At 42.9% G+C, this 19,567-nt stretch overlaps 1 protein-coding gene across 4 annotated transcripts in view; it reads right to left on the bottom strand.

Moving 5' to 3' along the window:
* The window catches only part of med15 (mediator complex subunit 15), a 72,669-nt gene that overhangs the window by 52,064 nt on the left and 1,038 nt on the right, over positions 1–19,567 (bottom strand). For all 4 annotated transcript variants that reach the window (XM_055655929.1, XM_055655931.1, XM_055655930.1 and 1 more), the window contains exons 2-4: positions 9,436–9,523; positions 6,673–6,724; positions 3,851–3,871 (exon numbers count right to left, since the gene is read on the bottom strand). In XM_055655929.1, coding sequence (XP_055511904.1) covers positions 3,851–3,871; positions 6,673–6,724; positions 9,436–9,523 — 161 coding nt within the window. The remainder of the gene's footprint in view (positions 1–3,850; positions 3,872–6,672; positions 6,725–9,435; positions 9,524–19,567) is intronic.

The following is a 19,567-nucleotide window of genomic DNA, read 5'->3' as shown; positions in this document are numbered from 1 at the left end:
AGTAGACTAGGGCTCTATTCTTTAGAGTTTAGGTTCAGGTGGATGAGAGGAAATCTTATTGGAACTTGCAAAATTCTTAAACGGCTTGACAGGCCAGATTCTGGGAAGATGTTTCATAATTCATAGGAGCAGAATTAGGCAATTCAGTCCATCAAGTCTACTCTGCATTTCAATCAGGGCTGATCTATCTTTCCCTCTCAACCCCATTCTCATGCCTTCTCCCCGTAACCATTGATATCCTAAACTAATCAACAACCTGTCAATCTCCACTCTTAAAATACCCAATGATGGCCTCCACAGCCGCCTGTGGCAATGAATTCCACAGACTCACCACCCTCTGACTAAAGATATTCCTCATCTCCATTCCCAAGGTATGTCCTACTGCCAGCGGTGGCAGACAGTAGATAGGACTGATCGGTGAACCTTTGCAACTTTGTCGACACCAAAACGCAGCGAAACAATGCATTTCACTGTACCTAGGTACAGTATCATTGATCATCATTTATTCTGAAGCTGTGCCCTCTGGTCCTTGTGACCTGGTGTCAAGCCAACAACTTTTTTTTCAATGTCAGCAAAGCTTCAGGAAGCGAAGTGGTACACACACCCTGGGTTGCATTGACGGTGCCGAAGTAGAGATGGTTGAAAGCTTCAAATTCCAAAGAGTAAATATCACCAACATCTTCTCCTGGACCACACATAGTGAAGCAATGGCCAAGATAGCACACCAATGCCTCTACTTTCATAGAAGGCTTAGGATGTCCCCAACACCTCTCACCAACTTCCACAGATACGCATTTTACGAATTCAACACCCCCCCCCCCTGCTTTCCCCCTCTCGTTCCTGTGCCCAACCTTCCCTGGCACGTATCCATTTCTTCCATCAACTTAAACCCCCCCCCCCCCTCTTCCACCCTTATCCCTCCCACTGGCTTTACATTTCATCCCTCTTCCCTCCTTATCTGACATCCCCGTTTCCTTTTCATCTCTAGACGTTGTCCACCCATCATGTCAGTCTCAGACCCACACCCACCGCTTTTCCATCTATCTCTACCCACTATTACAAATCAGTCTGAAGAAGGGTCCCAGCCCCAAACATCACGTGTCCTTGTCCTCCTGAGTTTCTGCCTCACGTGCTGAGTTACTCCAGCAGTTTTTGTTTTACTCACATTCTTTCCATTGCTTGAATAAAGTGAAATTACTCCTTTGCCAAGGCCAGTGGAAATATGTTCTGTTCTAATTTGCAAATGTGTACCCCCCAGTCTTTCAGGTCAACAATTTGAGCAGCAAGTAATTTTACTTTCCAGGAAAATGCAAAACGTCATTTATCCACACAAATGTTGTAATATTGATGAACCTATTCTTCGAGTTTATTAGTTGAAGTCTTTCTCTGCATGAACCTACCCTTTCAATGTGACCCAGTTTACAATTTTGAAATGGAACGTGAATCAGTGACCTTATCCTGTCCATTTTTGACTTGTTTATCAACAATGTGATTTGACATGATGGGAATGTTACAGTTCAGCTGCAACAGTTCAAGTAGCTCACCACTGCCAAACTATCAGATAACTTATATCATATCCCACATTACAGCACAAGCAAAAAAACAATCTTGAACCTCTATAGAAAGGAAAACAGTGTGAAACTGATACTCTATGTATACCCTTAATCTTTCTATCTGTACGAGAAAGGTATAACTGCACTCCGAAATATAGCCTGTTGACCCTGAGCCTATTAGCAACATCTGCATGATGTGTCCTGGGCTCTCTGAACTCAGGTTGGCATTTGTACCTGGGAGATTTCTATGTGAACATGGAATTCTCATAGGAGCACTCAAATGTTGATGCTCACATCTCTTAAATTGAGAGCTTTTATAATAGAAATGGAATGCAGTAGTTATGGTCAAAAGTTTCAAGACGTTTCAAACTTTGGTCCAACTGTAAATAACAAAAGGAAAGCAAATTTTCTTTGTCCAAATCACCAGCACACAGAAAAGTGGAAAGTGCAATTACGTGGCATTTCCGCAAACCATTCTTCAGAGAAGCCCATGTTGTACAGAACTGTACCTACAACTGCAAGCTGGATTTGTAAGTAAGCTTTCAGTATAGCAAAAAAAAACAAACAAAATCTTTCAACAAAATGTGACAGCAAATCAATAAAGAACAACTAAAAATGACCAGGAGAATGATCAAAGAGCTAAAAAAATTAAAAATTAAAGAGGAGACAGTATTAGTTAGAGAAACAGGTGAGGGAAGAAATTCCAAAGACTGAAGCTACAGCAAAGGTTCAATATCTATCAGGCAAAATAGTCAGATGGTTGTGACATCACAAGGAGACGTTGGAGATGGGAATAATAGCTGAAAAATTAAGACCATGAAATGCACAAATCAAACTGAGAGAACCCAAGCTGCCGGTGGAAAACAAACTTTTAAAGGACAAGGGAGAATAACAGAGCAGCATCATAACACAGGAGAAGATATAGTGCCAGAGGTCAGATGGATAACTAAAATGTATAAGAGAAAAGACTGGCATCCTCCTCACCAGGACAACCATCAACACTTCACTATAACCGACTTAAAACCATCACAATCTCGCATGCAAATAGCTTCACCACCTCCCGCCCTACCCCACCAACAACCAGTTCTCCATCACCCATGAAGAAGCACCAGTTCTCCATTCATTCATGAATACCCACTAATTCACATCCAATAGATAACTCCGAAACCAATTGCAGATCTATGGAGCGAAGGACATTCTCACGTTTTGTATCTTCAGACGGGTTTCATAAAACAGAAAGTTTCGGCCCGAATTGCCTATTTCCTTCGCCCATAGATGCTGTGCACCCGCTGAGTTCTCTCCAGCTTTTTTGTGTAACCTTCGATTCTCCAGCATCTGCCTCCCCCAATAGATAACTCGGACCATTGAGATGAACCAACCTCATATTTTTATTACCTTATAAAACAGGAAGCCATTGCTCCCATAGAGTCTATGCTGTCTCTCAGAGCAACCTCACCAATCCCATTCCCTATAACCTATTCATTCAAATGCCCATTAATACCCCACATATTCTCCTCCCACCCACCCTACGGTAGCCAATTAACCTGCAAAATTATCAGTACACTGGATAAACCCTCATGGCCAAGTACAAACTCCATATACATAGTGCCTGAGGTCTGGATCAAATGTTTTCCACTACTCATCCTCTATGACTTTCAGAAATCACCAACATAGACATAGACAATAGGTGCAGGAGGAGGCCATTCGGCCCTTCGAGCCAGCACCGCCATTCATTGTGATCATCCCATGGTCAACAAATGGTGAACACATTCCCAAAAGACGAGTCAGCTATCATCAGTTGAACATTTTTCCTCACACAACAAACATTTCACAGTAAGGGTCCCAGTGTATCTACAGGACCAATGAACTTCTCCCTTGACAAAGAGCCCCGCTGACAACTAATTTGACCTGCCCCGAGTTCCACCATGAGTGAGGTTATTCATCACCGACCCAGAGGTAAATCTTGACAACATCTATTTATGTAGTTGCATACAAGTTCATCTCCATTCTCTAATCCAACAAATCTCCTTTCCTTGGATTTTCCCAAGATCGTCTGGGTGTACAGTTTCCCTGTGGGAAAACAAAGGGTTCCAAAACTGCATGTGAAAGCAATTATTCAGCTGTTAAATTAATGCAAGCACATCTAAATGAGAGCCATTTAATTCAAAAATAACAGTTCAACTCATACAGCATGGAAAAATGTCCTATGGCCCTCACCAAGTTGCACTGATTACCAAGCACCTATTTACGCATCTCCTGACTTTCTTAAATCAGTTTGGAATTAAAACACTACTTACCGCCAGCTCGAGTCTTCTTATCTATGAAAACATAAACGATCAAGCAATTATACAGTGGAAAAAAATAATTGCGCATCTTCACTATAACTTCAGAGGAACAGAACAATAAGTGTGCAAACCTTTCACCAAATGGTGACTCATTGAACAGTTCATATGCTGTACAATTCGATTCTCTGTCCTCTGAAGTGGAGCAAGAGAAAACACATCTAGATCCGTGCAACATTGGGATATACTGAAGGGTACAGATCTAACATTTAGGGTTATGGCAATAATTGATATGATTCTAATAAGATTGATATCAAGTGTTATGCATCTCTATAATAAAAGCAAGACAAATTAGGGAGAAGATACATAAAATCTATGTTGAACTGACATAAAAATGACTATGCCCCATGATGTTCCTGACATGTATTACTCAATAAAACCAACTGAAAAGACTGACCAATCCTCTGCTGAGACCGATTGGCCTCCAACCACCCCATAAATCACACTGATGGGGCGCCTGCCCTCGCTCGCTAGCCTCCCTCCCCCTCACCTCCCCTACGTCCATGCAGCTCCCCACAACCTCCCTTCAATGGAACATTAAAGCATGCCAAATTATTTCCAGTCAAGGCAGGGTCGATATGACAAAAAAAAAACTCAAAATAAAGGGGCTGTGATAAGGAGAATTTCTTCACCTGTAGGATGTTGAATTTTAATTGTCTCAGTGAATTCTGAGGGGTTCCGTATAATCATGACGGGGATCATCAGGTGATATTACGAAAACCAAAAATTACAGGGTTAGTCTGGGTCAGTGACTCTGGGGTACAGGATTGGCCATGTCCCACAGAATGGTGAAGAGGGTGGTGAGGGGCTAAATGACATACTCCTGTTTCTATTTCCCACATTCGTATTCTGGTTGTTAGCCCATGACTGAATGGTGTCTAGGGTTTGTTGCATGCAGGCATAGACTGCACGTTGCCACTTCTAGCATATGATGGGAGGAAGGTCATTGATGAAGCTGCTAAAGGGAGCTTGGCCGAGGACACTGCACAGAGAAACTCCTGCAGAGATGCCCAGGAGCTGAGATGATGGACCTCCAACTTGCGAGGGGTATAACTATGCATTGATTTGTCCTTTGACTGATGACTTCTGTTTTACCAGGATGTCACGCTAGCTTAATATTAAGTGAAATTGTTTTCTGCTGGAACTCAAGTTTTTGGTGTCTATCTATCTGAACCAAGGCATGATGAGGTCTGGAGTAATGTGACCGTTCGGTTATTGGCAAGTGTGTGCCACTTGGATGATAAATAGCCCTTCATTTTGCTGATGGTTGGGAATAGATAGACTGGGTATAATTAGCCACACTGGATTTTGTAAACACATTTCCAGATTGCCAGATAGATGCTAACGTTGTAACTGCATGAAATAGTAGATTGCATTGCTGAAGCAATCTTCAACGCAGAAAATGGGTTGCTATCTTGACATCTCGTGGAATGTATGAAAATGATTGAAAAATGCCTTTTATACTAATGCACTTCTGGCAGGAGATGGTTGCAGATACAGATGCACTGCCTTTGGTATTCACCAACTAAGACCTGCCATTTTCGATAATGGGGATCTTCTTCAAGCGTGCTCTTCCCATTGACTGTTTAATTGCTCAATCTGGCAGGTGGGTCCAGAGTAACAATATGGATTTTTTAACAATCTATCAGTGCCATGGTTTTTTGAACTGAGACCAGTAGATTCCAGAATATTTAACTAATTTTAAATTCTCCATTTGTCTTAGTTATGTCTGGTCGTCTCTGGAAAAGATATGGGTGCAATAAAGCCCCTGATTTGCATTATTATATAGGGCTCTGAGAGACCGTGGCATGAATGGTGCTTATATCTATTAATTAAGTACTTGTTGAACAGCGGTGGTGAATCTTTGCAGGCTATTTGCATTCTTCATGCAATGAGATCAGATGGTATGGTTTTAAATTGTAATTTAAATACGAGCCCTTACTTGAAGAGGAATTTGGGACCTGAAAGATTAATATTTCATCCGAAAAATAACATCTCTGGAAGTCCATCAGAATTAAGCTCAGCCTGGATTTTGTGATCAACCTCTGGTTTGAAACTTGAATTCCTACCACTGGATCAAGACATTGCACGTTTTCCCTTTATTACAATTTCAGATCCTTCATTCTGATCAAAAACAGGATCTGGCCAAAAATCACCACACGCTTTGCTATTTGTTCAACAAAGACAAATTCCAGCACCTAAGTAACACCATGACCAGGGATTGCTGGTGAAACATATTGCTAAATGCCAGCCATCATTCTTTAAAAGTTGAAAATCTCGTTGATCTGTAGAGTACAATCATCGCTGCCATTTACTAACTCAGATCACAAGAGGATAGTTATTTGGAAAAGGCACGAAAATGAAATCATTCCTAAGAGGGTTCCCATCCCACCAATAATCAGCATCTTCAGAAGAAAGGCAAAAACAGGCAATAAAGCTTCTACACCCATGTTAGGCATCCCGGATTTATACCTAATCGCCCACTAGTGCAGACGGCCAGTTGCTGGAGGTAAGAAATTAGAGCATGGGAAAGCATCAAACTGACTAAACATGCCTGATCCACCAAGGCGGCAGGTACATTTGTAATTCAGTGAGTTAGTTTCCATCAGCCACTTTCACTTCCAGGATATACTGTCATCTAATGGCCAAATCTATTAATGCATCTTCAGTTTTACAAATATTAAAAGCAAAGACAATGCATGTCTCCACTCGAAGCATTTCCTAAACCAAAAACACTTCCTCCAGGAAAGTTGAGAGCAAATTTCTTGAGTACTCACGGATGTCTCGAAAATGCAGAATAAGCCTTGCCACCAGACTGAGATACTCTTCCTGTTGAAACACATAATAGAATGACAAAGACTCCGCCTGTTCTGATGATATACATCACAAAATGTTGTTAGTTCCCAAACTGCCTTTCAAGAGTGCCAGTGCTCACATTGCCCCATTCCTTTCCAGATTTTTCTCTGGTTCATTTACAACATTCTTGTCGTTGACATTAGAGACTTGGTTGCGAGAAGGGCAAGACTATCAGCTCAATATTCCAGGAGCTGGGGGAGTTGAACCAGTGCTCAGGGAGAATATTACAGCTGTACACTGAGGGGACATTTTGGAGGGCTCATCCAGGGAGACAATATGGATATAGCTCAAAATAAGAAATGTCCAATCACTATGATGAGGTTCAATGATGACTACAAGCATCACAATAGCAAATAGGAGATGGAAGAACAAATGTGTAGCTAGATCATGAAAATACGTAAAGCAGCAGCATTGCAGAGGAGTATTGTAGAGTATTGCAGTTTAATTTCCCCAATAGTGACTGGGACTTCCTTCATGTGAGAGATTTAAAAGGTAGAATTTGATAGTCCAAAGGGAAGGGAGCATACTAATCCTTTTATAGACACAAAAAACTGGAGTGACTCAGCGGGTCAGGCAGCATCTCTGGAGAAAAGGAATAGGTGATGTCTCGGATCGAGACCTTTCTGCAGAATGAAGAAGGGGGTCTCAATCCGAAACATTACTTATTCCTTTTCCCCCAGAGATGCTCCCAGACACGCTGAGTTACTCCAGCTTTTTGTGTCTATCTTAAGTAAACCAGCATCTGCAGTTACTTATAGTTACTTATTACTTATAGTTACTTAATATAGAAGAAGCAGGAAAGAACTTATACATGGAATCACCAGGACTGAAAAAAGGGCCATAAAGTGACCTTATCAAGTAGGATTAAGAACAATCCCAAAGCATTTAAAAAATGCTATAAACAAGAGGGCACCAGGATTTTTGCCTGGTTTTACCTATCATTCCCATTTCTCCCCTTTACTTCATGAGGCTATCCAATCTGATCTTGATGCATGATTACTGATTGTGCCCTGATAACAGCAGTAAATTTCCCATCTTTAAAACTGTTTCTCCTGCCGTTTATTCAAAGTCTTGGTTCAAAGCCCTGTTGTTAAGAGTCCCTTGGCTTCAGGAAACTTCATATTTCTATAGACGGAAGTAGGCCCTTCAGCCCAACTCAATTTCCTGTGCACCAAGCCAGTACCCTGGCTTGTCTTTTAGCCCTCTTTAAATAAAGGCATAACATCCAGATTGTATCTACCCTGTACTAGGGATTACTTATTTCACGTTGCTCTATCGTACTGCCTTTAATCTTCGTTAATCTAACATAAAAAGACCCAAGTCCAAACAACCCGAGGCCAAACAAAAAGCTGATTGAGGAACTCAGCAGTTCAGGCAGTACACATGGAGAGAAAAGAACAGTCGATGTTGGGTCGAGACCTTTCATCTGAATCGATTCCAGCATCTCCAGTCACTTGTGTCTCCATTTCAGATCCCTGAAGTCAGTCTGATGCATCAAGGTGGACAGGTTCCACCTCAAGAGGACTATCTTCATGGGGATATCAACAGGCTTTGGAGGAAGATGTAACCAACACAGTGGGGCTTGATAGAAAGTTAAACAGTAAGAGATGAGCTATTAGGTGTTCAGAGGTATAGGAACAAAACAAGGACAAAGGGCAGTTCAGGAGGGATGAGAAACAAGGACAAATGTGAATCAGTCTAAGGTGGGTTTCAACCATACATGTAATCACAGAAACAAGCCCTTCAGCCCAGAGTTGTGCTGATTTTCAACCAGCATCTTACCAACTGCCATTGTGCTGACCATTTACCCTAATCCAAATTAATCCCTTTTATTTTCCCTACATTCTCATCAACTCCTCCCAGATTCTATCACTCACCTGCATGATTTTAAGTGGGCAATTAACTTACCAACCCACGTCTTTGGGATGTGGAGGGAAACCAGAGCTTCAGGGGGAAACTTCGCAGGGATAACGTGTAAATTCCAATCAGACAGAGAAGTCAGGATTGTCTCTCCCACCTCCTTGTAGATTGGCAGGTTAATTGGCCATTGCAAGCTTCCCCGGTGTGTAGGAGAGTGGTTGAATTGGTGGATGGCGTTAGTGGGAAGGGAATATGGGACGGTTAAGGAAAAAATAAGGGAGAAAGAGTGATGGGGTTGTTCCAAGCGCTGACAGATTCTCAATGAACTGAATATCCTCCTTCTATGTCATATAGAAATATGAAAATAAGGCTGACTGGATTTGCCCTCCAGTTTGTGAACCGATCATATCTGGGCAATGTTGGAGGTAGACAGAAAGAAAGACATGGAAAACAAATTACAGAGCCATTAGGGCAAGGGAAAGGGATTGGCTGCAGAGCATCATCACAGGCCCACAAGATCGCACATAGCATTACAGCAACTGTAATGCTATGCAAACTGCCCTCTAAAATTGACTTCCAAGCCCACAGTTCATGATGGGCATTAATAATCACCCCTTCCAGCTAAGATACAACCAACAAATAAATAACAAAGGAATATAAACAGAAAATGCTGGAAATGCTCAGCAGGTCAGACAGGATCTGTGGGAAGAGGACCAGAGTTAACATTTTAGATCGAGGCCCCTTCGCCTGACATGCTGAGGGGTTCCAATATTTTCTGTACTATTTTACTCTTTGAGATCTGCTGTTTTTGGACTTTCACTTACCCTGGTCTTTGCTTTCAGGAAGACGTGGTTCTCCATGTCTTTGCTGGATTTGGTGACAGGAGTTCCAGCCGTCCGCATAGCTTCGTCTCTGCAAACAGGAAAAAGAGCAATCAGCAACGCCGGCATGCTAAACGGAAACAGGCAAGTCGGGGAGGCACAACTACTGTGGAAAATCACAATGCTTTATAATATCCCAATTAAGATCTTCATGCAGGATTTAATCTGGGATGTGGTCGTGGGAAATGGGGCATTTGGTCCAAACTGGGCTTGCACAATGTACTGTTAGCCAACCAGAAGCAGAATGGTAGCCCGCCTCCATCACAAAGCAATAGATGTAGCTAAACAATCTCATTGTTGAACTCCTGCCTTCTACATCCTATCGTGAACAATAGGTGAACAATTAATGGTTAACAGAATGAGGCATCTCTCAGAGCATCCCCACCCATAATGATGCTGAAACTTGGATGTGAACACCAAAGCCAACATATAACATATGGCGTTCCAGAGAAAACAGTCCAAATTTGTCCAACCTCTCTTTGTATATCCTACAACCTAATCCAGGCAGCACTATGGTAAACATCTTCTGTGCCCTCTCCAGTCCCATCATCTTTCCTGCATTGTGTCAACCAGAACTATACACAATACTCCAACTGCAGCCTAACCGGAGTCTTATAGAACTGCATCATGACTTCCTGACTCTTATACTCAGCCCCAACCAATGATGGTTAGCCGCCCATATGCCTTCTTTACCACTACCTAATTATACCACTTTCAGGGAGCTATGGACCTGGACCCCAAGCTCCCTCTGTACATTAATGCTGTTAAGCATCCTGCCATCAACCGTACACCCTTAAATTCGACCACCTGAAATGCAACACCTAACGCTTGCTCGGATTAAACTACATCTGCCATCTCTCTGCCCATTTCTGTAACTGGTCTATATCCCGCTGTATCTTTTGACAGCATTCCCACACAAATCACAACACAAAACCAGCAATCTTGCTGATGTCTGCAAACTTACTAACCAACCCATTTCTATTTACGATAGTGATTTATATACATCACAAACAACAATGGCCCCAGCACGAATTCCTGAGGAACTCAACTGGTCACAGACCTTCAGCTAGAATAATTCCACCACAACCCTCTGTCTCCTACAAGTAAGCCAATTCTGAATCCATACAACCAAATCATCATGAAATCCGTGAATCTTCATCTTCTAGATCAGCCTACCATGGGGTACTTTATCAAATGCCTTATTAAAATTCATGTAGACAACATCCATCACCCAACCCTCATTGATCAACTTCGTAACATCCTCAAAAACTTGGATCAATTTTGTAAGATATGACCTGCTGTGTACAAAGCCATTGTTGACTATCCCTAATCGGCCCATTCCCTTAAATGAGTGTAAATTCTCATGAAGAATCCACTCCAATAGCTTTCCTGTCACTGATGTGAGGCTCGCCAGCCTATAATTGCCTTGATTATCTCTGCTTCCCTTCATAACAAAGGGATAACATTTCTACCCTCCAGTCCTGTGAGACCTCGCCTGTGGCTAGAGAAGTTGAAAAGTCCTTTGTTAAGGCTCCTGTAATGTCCTTGCTTACTCTTCTTAACGTGGGATAGATCTCATCAGGCCTTGGCGATGAATCCACCATAATGCTCTTGACTTGCCCCAACACCACATCCTGCTTGATCTCAAACTGCCCTTGCATATTAGTATTACATAAAATATCGAACAATACATCAGAGGAATCGGCCTTTCAGCCCACAATGTTTGCCTCTTAAACGTCACTAAAGTATCTGCTTCCACCTCCACCCTTGGCAATGATTTCCAGGCCCCCACCACTCTCTGGACAAAAACACCACACATCTTCATTAAACTTTCCCCCTCTCACCTTATAGTTATTCCCTCCAGTGTTGGACATTTCTACACTCGGAAAAAGGGTTTGACTGTCTACCCTAATTGTGCCACGCATAATTTTACATGCAGACACTCCCCGAGATACGCAAGGGTTACATTTTGTAAACCTTTATGTAAGTCAGATTTTACACGTCGGAATCACCTTAAAAACTTGGTAGAAACCAAAAAACGGCTTTGCTGTTTAATACGCAAAAGGAGACAAAGTGCTGAAATAATTCAACAATCAGTCTGAAGAAAGGCCCCACCCAGAAACATCAACGATTCATGTTCTCCAGAGATGCTCTTTTATGTGTACAATGTGTACACCATCCACCGCACCTACCTTCATCAATCTCCTTCGTAACATTAACAAAACACTCAATCAAGTCAGTAAGACATTACCTGCCATGTACAAAGTCATGCTGGCTATCCCCAATTAGCCCATTCTCTTCCAAATGGGAGTAGATCCTATATTGAAGAATTCTCTTCAATTGTTTCCCTACCACTGATACGAGGCTCACCGGCCTATTGTTCCCTGGATTCTCTCTACTTCCCTTCCGGATCCCTACAATTCCGGGTATTTTTCTACGTTAATTCTCTTCAGCAGCTCAACATCACCGCCTTCTCGATCTCAAACTGCACTAGCACATTTGTATTCTCCACACTCATCTCACTCTACTCAAAGTTCTTCACCTCAGTAAATACACATGCAAAGTATTCATTTAGCACCTCACCTATACCCACTGACTCCAAGCAGGCATATCCTCCTTTATCCTTGAGCAGTCTCCCTAGTCACCCTCGAGTTTTTAAACATACAGTGCCCTCCATAATGTTTGGGACAAGGACCCATCATTTATTTATTTGTCTCTGTACTCCACAATTTGAGATTTGTAATAGAAATTAAGTGCACATTAACAGATTTTAATAAAGGCTATTTTTATACATTTTGGTTTCACCATGTAGAAATTCCAGCAGTGTTTATACATAGACCCCCCCCCATATCAGGGCACCATAATGTTTGGAACACAAAAGTGTCATGTAAATGAAAGCAATGATTAGTATTTTTGCATGCAATGACTGCTTGAAGTCTGCGATTCATGGACATCACCAGTTGCTGGGTGTCTTCTCTGTTGATACTCTGTCAGGCCAATGTTCCCGATGTTGGGGGAATCCAGAACTAGGGGCCACAGTTTAAGAATAAGGGGTAAGCCATTTAGAACAGAGATGAGGAAACACTTTTTCACCCAGAGTTGTGAGTCTGTGGAATTCTCTGCCTCAGAAGGCGGTGGAGGCCGGTTCTCTGGATACTTTCAAGAGAGAGCTAGACAGGACTCTTAAAGACTCTCAGTGAGGCTCAAACGAAATTCCATTTCCACAGCCATACAAAGACAATTTCCTAGACATACACACAATTTAATTCACACAAACATCCATCACAGTGAACCCAGCGAGTCACCACCACTCCCCACGCTCCGAGGCCAGCCAGCCCCACAATGGTGAGTAGTCCGCAGCTCCGCAGTCTCCCGGGCCCCCGGGTCATTCAGGTTGGAGGCCGCTCCACGGTGCTAGGCCCCAACGACAACAGAAGGTCGGGTCTCCCGTACAGGGAAGAGATTTTAAACAGTTTCCCCCGCCCCCCCACATATACACATTTAAAACCAGTATTAAAAAACACCAACACTACATTTAACTAGACAAAAAATTTAAAAAAAGACAAGACTGGGGGCCGCTGCAACGGGTGAGTCGCGCCGCCAAACAAATGCACCTATTGTGTATTGTCTATTGCCTGTATTGCAGCCATCTTTAGTTTATGCTTGTTTTGGGGGCTAATCCCCTTCAGGTTTCTCTTCAGCATATAAAAGGCATGTTCAATTGGGTTCAGATCGGGTGATTGACTTGGCCACTCAAGAATTGACCATTTTTTAGCTTTGAAAAACCCCTTTGTTGCTTTAGCAGTTACGTTTGGGATAATTGTCTTGCTGTAGAATGAACTGCCAGCAAATGAGTTTTGAGGCATTTGTTTGAACTTGAGCAGATAGGATGTGTCTATACACTTCAGAATTCATTATGCTACTACCACCAGCAGTTGTATCATCAATGAAGATAAGTGAGCCAGTATCTTCAGCAGCCATACGTGCCCAGGCCATAACACCCCCACCACTTTGTTTCACTGATGAGGTGGTATGCTTTGGATCTTAGGCAGTTCCTTCTCTCTTCCATACTTTGCTCTTGCCATCACTCTGATATAAGTTAATCTGCGTCTCATCTGTCCACAAGACCTTTTTCTAGAACTGCGGTCGCTCTTTTACGTACTTCTTGGCAAACTGTAACCGAACCATCCTATTTTTGTAGCTAACCAGTGGTTTGCAACTTGCAGCGTTCATGAAGTCCTCTGCGAACAGTGGTCATTGACAAATCCACTCCAGACTCCTGAAGAGTGTTTCTGATCTGTCGATTAGTAAGCTCAGAACTTCTTAATGATGTTCCAAACAGTTGATTTTGATAAGCCTAAGGTTTGACTGATGTCTCTAATAGTTTTATTCTTGTTTCTCAGTCTCATAATGGCTTCCTTGACTTTCATTGGCACAACTTTGGTCCTCATATTGATAAACAGCAATAAAAGGTTCCAAAGGTGATGGAAAGACTGGAGGAAAGACGAGGTACTGAGAGCTCTCTTATACCTGCATTAAGGAGGCATTTACACACCTGAGCAATTCCAAACACCTGTGAAGCCATGTGTCCCGAACATTATGGTGCCCTGAAATCGGGGGGGGGGACTGTGTATAAACAGAGCTGTAATTTCTACATGGTGAAACTAACATTTATAAAAATACCATTTAATAAAAACTTACAATGCGCACTTTAACCACTTGTGATTTTTTTTATATTACAAATCTCAAATTGTGGAGAACAGAGGCAAATAAATAAATGATGGGTCTTTGTCCCAAACATTATGGTGAACACTGCACATATCAAAAACCTTGGGATTTTTTAAAATCTGACTCACCAATGACATTTCATGGCCCCTTTTGTCCCTTCTAATTGCCCGCTTGAGTTCTTTCCGACTCGCTTTATATATCTCATTATCCCATCTGATACAATCTTCTTGAACCTCCTTTTTCTTCCTGACCAAGTTTGCAACCTCATTGGTCATCTGTGGTTCCTTGCCTTGCCATCCTTATCCATCCTCCTTGCTAGTACATGCTGATCCTGCACTTTGATCAGCTGGCCTTAAACGACTCCAACATGTCAGAACTGTGGATTTAACCAATAACAACTGCTCCTAATCTACCCTCTCTAGCTCCTGTCTAATAACTAGAGCCAGGATTTTACCATAAATGCCATGTGCCTTTTCATGCCTATTTTTGATGATTTCACCAAGATAATGCCTTTTTCACTATCCAGTGGCTAAATCAGCCTTTTTGCTAAAAGGTTGTGCTATTTTCTCTGGTTGTACCGTGATTACAATTACGTTTTCCATGTTAACACGTTAATGTTGTTATTATTAACGTATTAACATAGTATAAATTACAAGAAGATTTCCACTACCGGGGTGAAACCGGGGGAACCACCGTCGGTCGTTCATTCATTCATGCCGCTGCCTGCTAGTTCATTCTTCTCCAAAATCTATTTATCGCTTCCAATTTTGCAAACTTCCCACAAGCTACCACTTCCCTTGAGGAACGTGGCGAAACATTAGTGAATAACTTGCAGGTTTTCAACAAAGTAACTGACGATATTCGTCAGGTTCCTGGCGAATTAGGTAAAGACATACACGGAAAATGTGAGAGTGTGATTTTAGCTAACAAAGATCTTGAAGAAATACAAAACATAGCTAAAGTTCTCAAAGGTAGTTGTAATGCACAAGATATCAACACGAATATAGAGTATGTAGCTTGTTTCGGGTATGCACCAGGGACCTCAGCTGAGGTAGAAAGGTTTTCACAACTGAAGCATATTCTGTCTGACAGACGGCATAGTTTAACACCAGATAATTTGAAAAAAATGCGAGTAATTATGTGCAACCATGGCAACTTTGGTCATTTAATATAGTATATATTATCATTTTTAACCATATTTTGGTGGTAGAAATATATCCCTTTTTATGTCAATAAATGCCTTTTCGTGCCTTTTTTGTAATTTTATTATGCCTTTTTGCCTGCCTATTTCAGAGTTTATTAGTGCCTAACATCCTGGCTCTATTAATGACACTGTAATCTGCTTTCCCCCAACTACCATCCCCCAACATCCAGACCTATCGCGATTTAAAAATCTTAAAATTAATGGAGTTGCGATCTTTAATCAGACTTTACCTTGCACTAAACATTATACTCTTTATCCTGTGTCTACATAAACTGGATGGCTTGATTGTAATCATGAATACTCCTTTCGCTGACTGGATAGCACGCAGGTGGGGCACAGCGAAGAGGGAGAGGGGGGGGAGAAAGAGAGGAGGGTTTGTAAGTTAGTTGTCTAAAACAGAAGATTTCAATGTTCATACCATTGGGTTGTAGGTTACACAAGCAGAATATGGAGAGTTGTTCCTTCAGTTTGCGTGTGGTCTCACTCAGGCAATGGAAGTCCCAGGAAAGTAAAATCAGCATGGGACTGGGAAAGGATGATTAGCAACCGAGAGAAACAGCAGGCAGAATGCAGTAGGTAACAGGAAGATGAGAATGCTGGGGGGATCACGTTGAAGATGGTGGAAATTTCGGAGAATAATGTGTTGGATGCGGTGAAAGATGAGGCGAGGATCGGGTAACTCTATCCATGTTTCATACAGGGCAAAGGGGTCCAAGAGCTAAACTACGGGAAACAGAGGAGACGTGGGTGAGGGATCCATCTACGACAGCAGGGGGAAACTACGTTTACTAAAGACAACATTTTTTGGATGTTTAGTTTCGTTTATTGTCACATGTACCAAGGTACAGTGAAAAGCTTTTTGTTGCGTGCCAACCAGTCAGCAGAAAAATTATACATGATTACAAACGAGCCATCCACAATGTACAGATACATGGTAAAGAGAATAATGTTTAGTGCAAGATATGGTCCAGTAAAGTCCAATTAAAGATAGTCCACCGATCTTCAATGAGGTAGATAGAACCTCAGGACCGCTCTTTAGTTGGTGATAGGATGGTTCAGTTGGTTGATAACAGCTGGGATGAAACTGTCTCTGAATCTGAGGGTTTGCATTTTCACACTTCTGTACCTCTTGCATGATGGGAGGGGAGAAGAGGGAGTGAGACTCATCCTTGATTATGCTGATGACCTTGCCGAGGCAGCGTGAAGTACAGGCGGAGTCAATGGAAGGGTTTATGTGATGGTCTGGGCTGCGCCCACAATTCTCTGTCATTTCTTGCAGCCTTGGATGGAGCTGTTCCCAAAACATGCCGTAATGCATCTCAATAAAATGCTTTTCCACAGTGCATCAGTAGAAGTTGGCGAGAGTTGTTTTGTGTATTTTGGGGAGGAAATAGAAATGGGCAGTATAGGTCTGGGGAACTAAAAGGCTGGAGGCTGTGGAGGAGAGATCGCATCAGAGGGGACGAGATCAGTAACAGTTTAGGAGTGGGCTGGTGTTTGCCTGTGGGGTATGAGGAAGTGTCTAGGAGATGGCACCTGGCCTCAGCATGGTGGAAGCCAGCCTCCAGACTCTTGACGACACTTCCCTTGCCGTTGGGTTTGATAACAATATTTGAACGATGTGCGTTCAGAGGGGGTGAGCTTGGAGCGGATAAAGGGAATACAGAAATGGACAAGGAGAACCCGGTTACGTCGAAAGTTCTTGTTCCAAAGGTACACTGACACCACCCCCAACTCTTTCTCCGCTATAATAACTGCAATAGGGCTGCACTCGTACAGAACCAGTTGATTCATTACCTTTACCACTATCTTCCACCCTGCCCTCAAATTGGATATCTTGGACAACTCTCTCCCTTTTTTTGATCTCTCTGTCTCCATCACAGGGGACAACCTATCGACTGATATCTGCTATAACCCATTGTCTCCCACCGCACTACACCTCCACCTCTTGCAAAAACGCCATCCTCTGCTTTCAATTTCACCGTTGCATCTGTTCCCAAGATGTTTTCCACTCTAGGACTTCCAATATGTCCTCTTTAGTAAATGTGGTTTCCCACCTGCTGTCATAGATGGACCCCTCATCTTCTTTGCCTTTGTATCAGTGGGTCAGCTCTCACTTCTTCTCAACAGAACAAGGATAGAGTTGTCCTGGTCCTTACCTTTCATCCCACCATCCTCTGCATCCAATACATCAGTTTCTGATATTGCCATCATCCCACCATTAGTCACATCCTCCCATCCCCAACCCTTTCCACAGACTGCTCCCTCCACGACTCATTTGTTCATTCATCGCTTCCGACCCAAACCACCCCCCCCCCCCCCCCCCCCCCCCACCCAAGTACTTTCTCTGCAACCGCAGGAGATGTAACACCTGTCTCTATACCTCCTCCATCACATCCATCTCAGACCTAACCTCATCTACTGCATTTTGTGCTCCCAAAGAGGCCTCCTTTACATCAGCAAGACCAAGCATAGACAAGGTGACGATTTCACTGAATGTGTGCTCGGTCCACCACAGCCTGCTGGATCTCCTGGTTGTTAACCACTTTAACACCACTTTCCATTCCCATAGTGATATTTCTGTATTGGGCCTCCTCCATTGCCAGAGTGAGATCACATGCAAACTAAACGGACAGCACCTCATATTACACTTGGGTAGCCTACTACCCAACAGTATGAACATTGAATTCACCAATTTTAGGCACCTATCCTACAAACATCCCAATTCACCCCCCCCCCCCACACCCTCCCAAATCTCCTTCCTATGTCCCACCCAGATGCACACCATTTCTCCCTTTTTCATTCCCCCACCCCTTTCACCAATATTCCTTCACATTTTATGCCTCTTCTATCATCTTATAGGTTTTTGTGTTTTCATTTCTGTCCTTTGTCCAACTTTCTGGCAATCCAATCTCATCTATATCCGCTATCACTTGCCAGGCTTTGTCCCAACCCTATTTAATGACTCTAGTTCTGCCTTTAACACCACAATCTCAACCAAACACATCTTCAAATTCCTGGACCTAGGAGTCAGCATCGCCGCCCCCCCCCCCCCCCCCCCCCCCCCCTCATCCCGAATGAATCCTTGACTTCTAACCCTTAGACCACAGTAAGTAAAAATAGGCAACAAACCATCCTCCATGCAAATCACAACAGGGGCTCCACAAAAATGTGTTCTTAGCGCTTTATGAAACTCATTACACACTCATGACTGTGCGGCCAAATTCTGCTCTAACTCCATTTGCAGGTTTGGATGAGGTACAACTATCGTGGGACAGACCTTGAACAATGATGAGATGGAGTGCTGGAGGCTGATATAAAGCTTTGTGCAGCTAGGCAGCATAGTGACCCAGCTGGTAGAGCTACTGCATCAGTGTCAAAGGTGGAATAATATAGAACTAGTGTGAATGGTGATCAATGATCGATGTGGACTCTGTGGGCCGAAAGGCCTGTTTCTATGCTGTATCTTCCAATTAATTGCGACAGTGTCAAGACAACAACCTCCTCCTCAGTGTCCGCAAGATGAAGGAGCTGGTCATCAACTTCAGAAAACTAGATGGTGTACACACCCCTATCAGCATCAATGGTGCCAGAGTGGAGATGGTGGAGAGATTCAAATTCCAAGACCAACAATTTGTCCTGGACCAACCACAATGAAGCTATATCTAAAAACGCACATTAATGCTTCTACTTCCTCAGCAGACTGAGGAAATCCAGCATGTCTCCAACGACTCTTACCAACTTATATAAAAGTGTCAAACTTGGTTTGGCAACAGAGAGTAATCCAACTGGAACATTGTACAATTTTGCTCTTTATGCCTAAATACAAATCCTAATGCATAAAATACCAATACACTAAGTACCTTCTCAATAGCCAGTCGAATATTAGCTATCAGCAACTTATGAATAAGGATGCCCAGGTTCCTTTCAAATAAAAAATTGTTTGGAAAAATATGCTCAAGTTCTTTGAGGGTATAAGGAGTAGGGTGGATGAAGATTGGTAGATAGTGAATGGGGGGGGGGGGGGGGGTGAAGGGGGGGGGGGGGGGGGGGGGGGGGGGGGGGGGGGGGAGGTGGGGTGAAGGGGGAGGGGGACTGAAGGAACGGGGGTTGTGAAGGGACGGGGGGTGAAGGGGACGGGGG

Source organism: Leucoraja erinacea, chromosome 25 (genome assembly GCF_028641065.1).
Source record: "Leucoraja erinacea ecotype New England chromosome 25, Leri_hhj_1, whole genome shotgun sequence".
Lineage (NCBI taxonomy): Eukaryota > Metazoa > Chordata > Chondrichthyes > Rajiformes > Rajidae > Leucoraja > Leucoraja erinaceus.
This window is presented reverse-complemented; position numbering and strand designations above follow the sequence as displayed.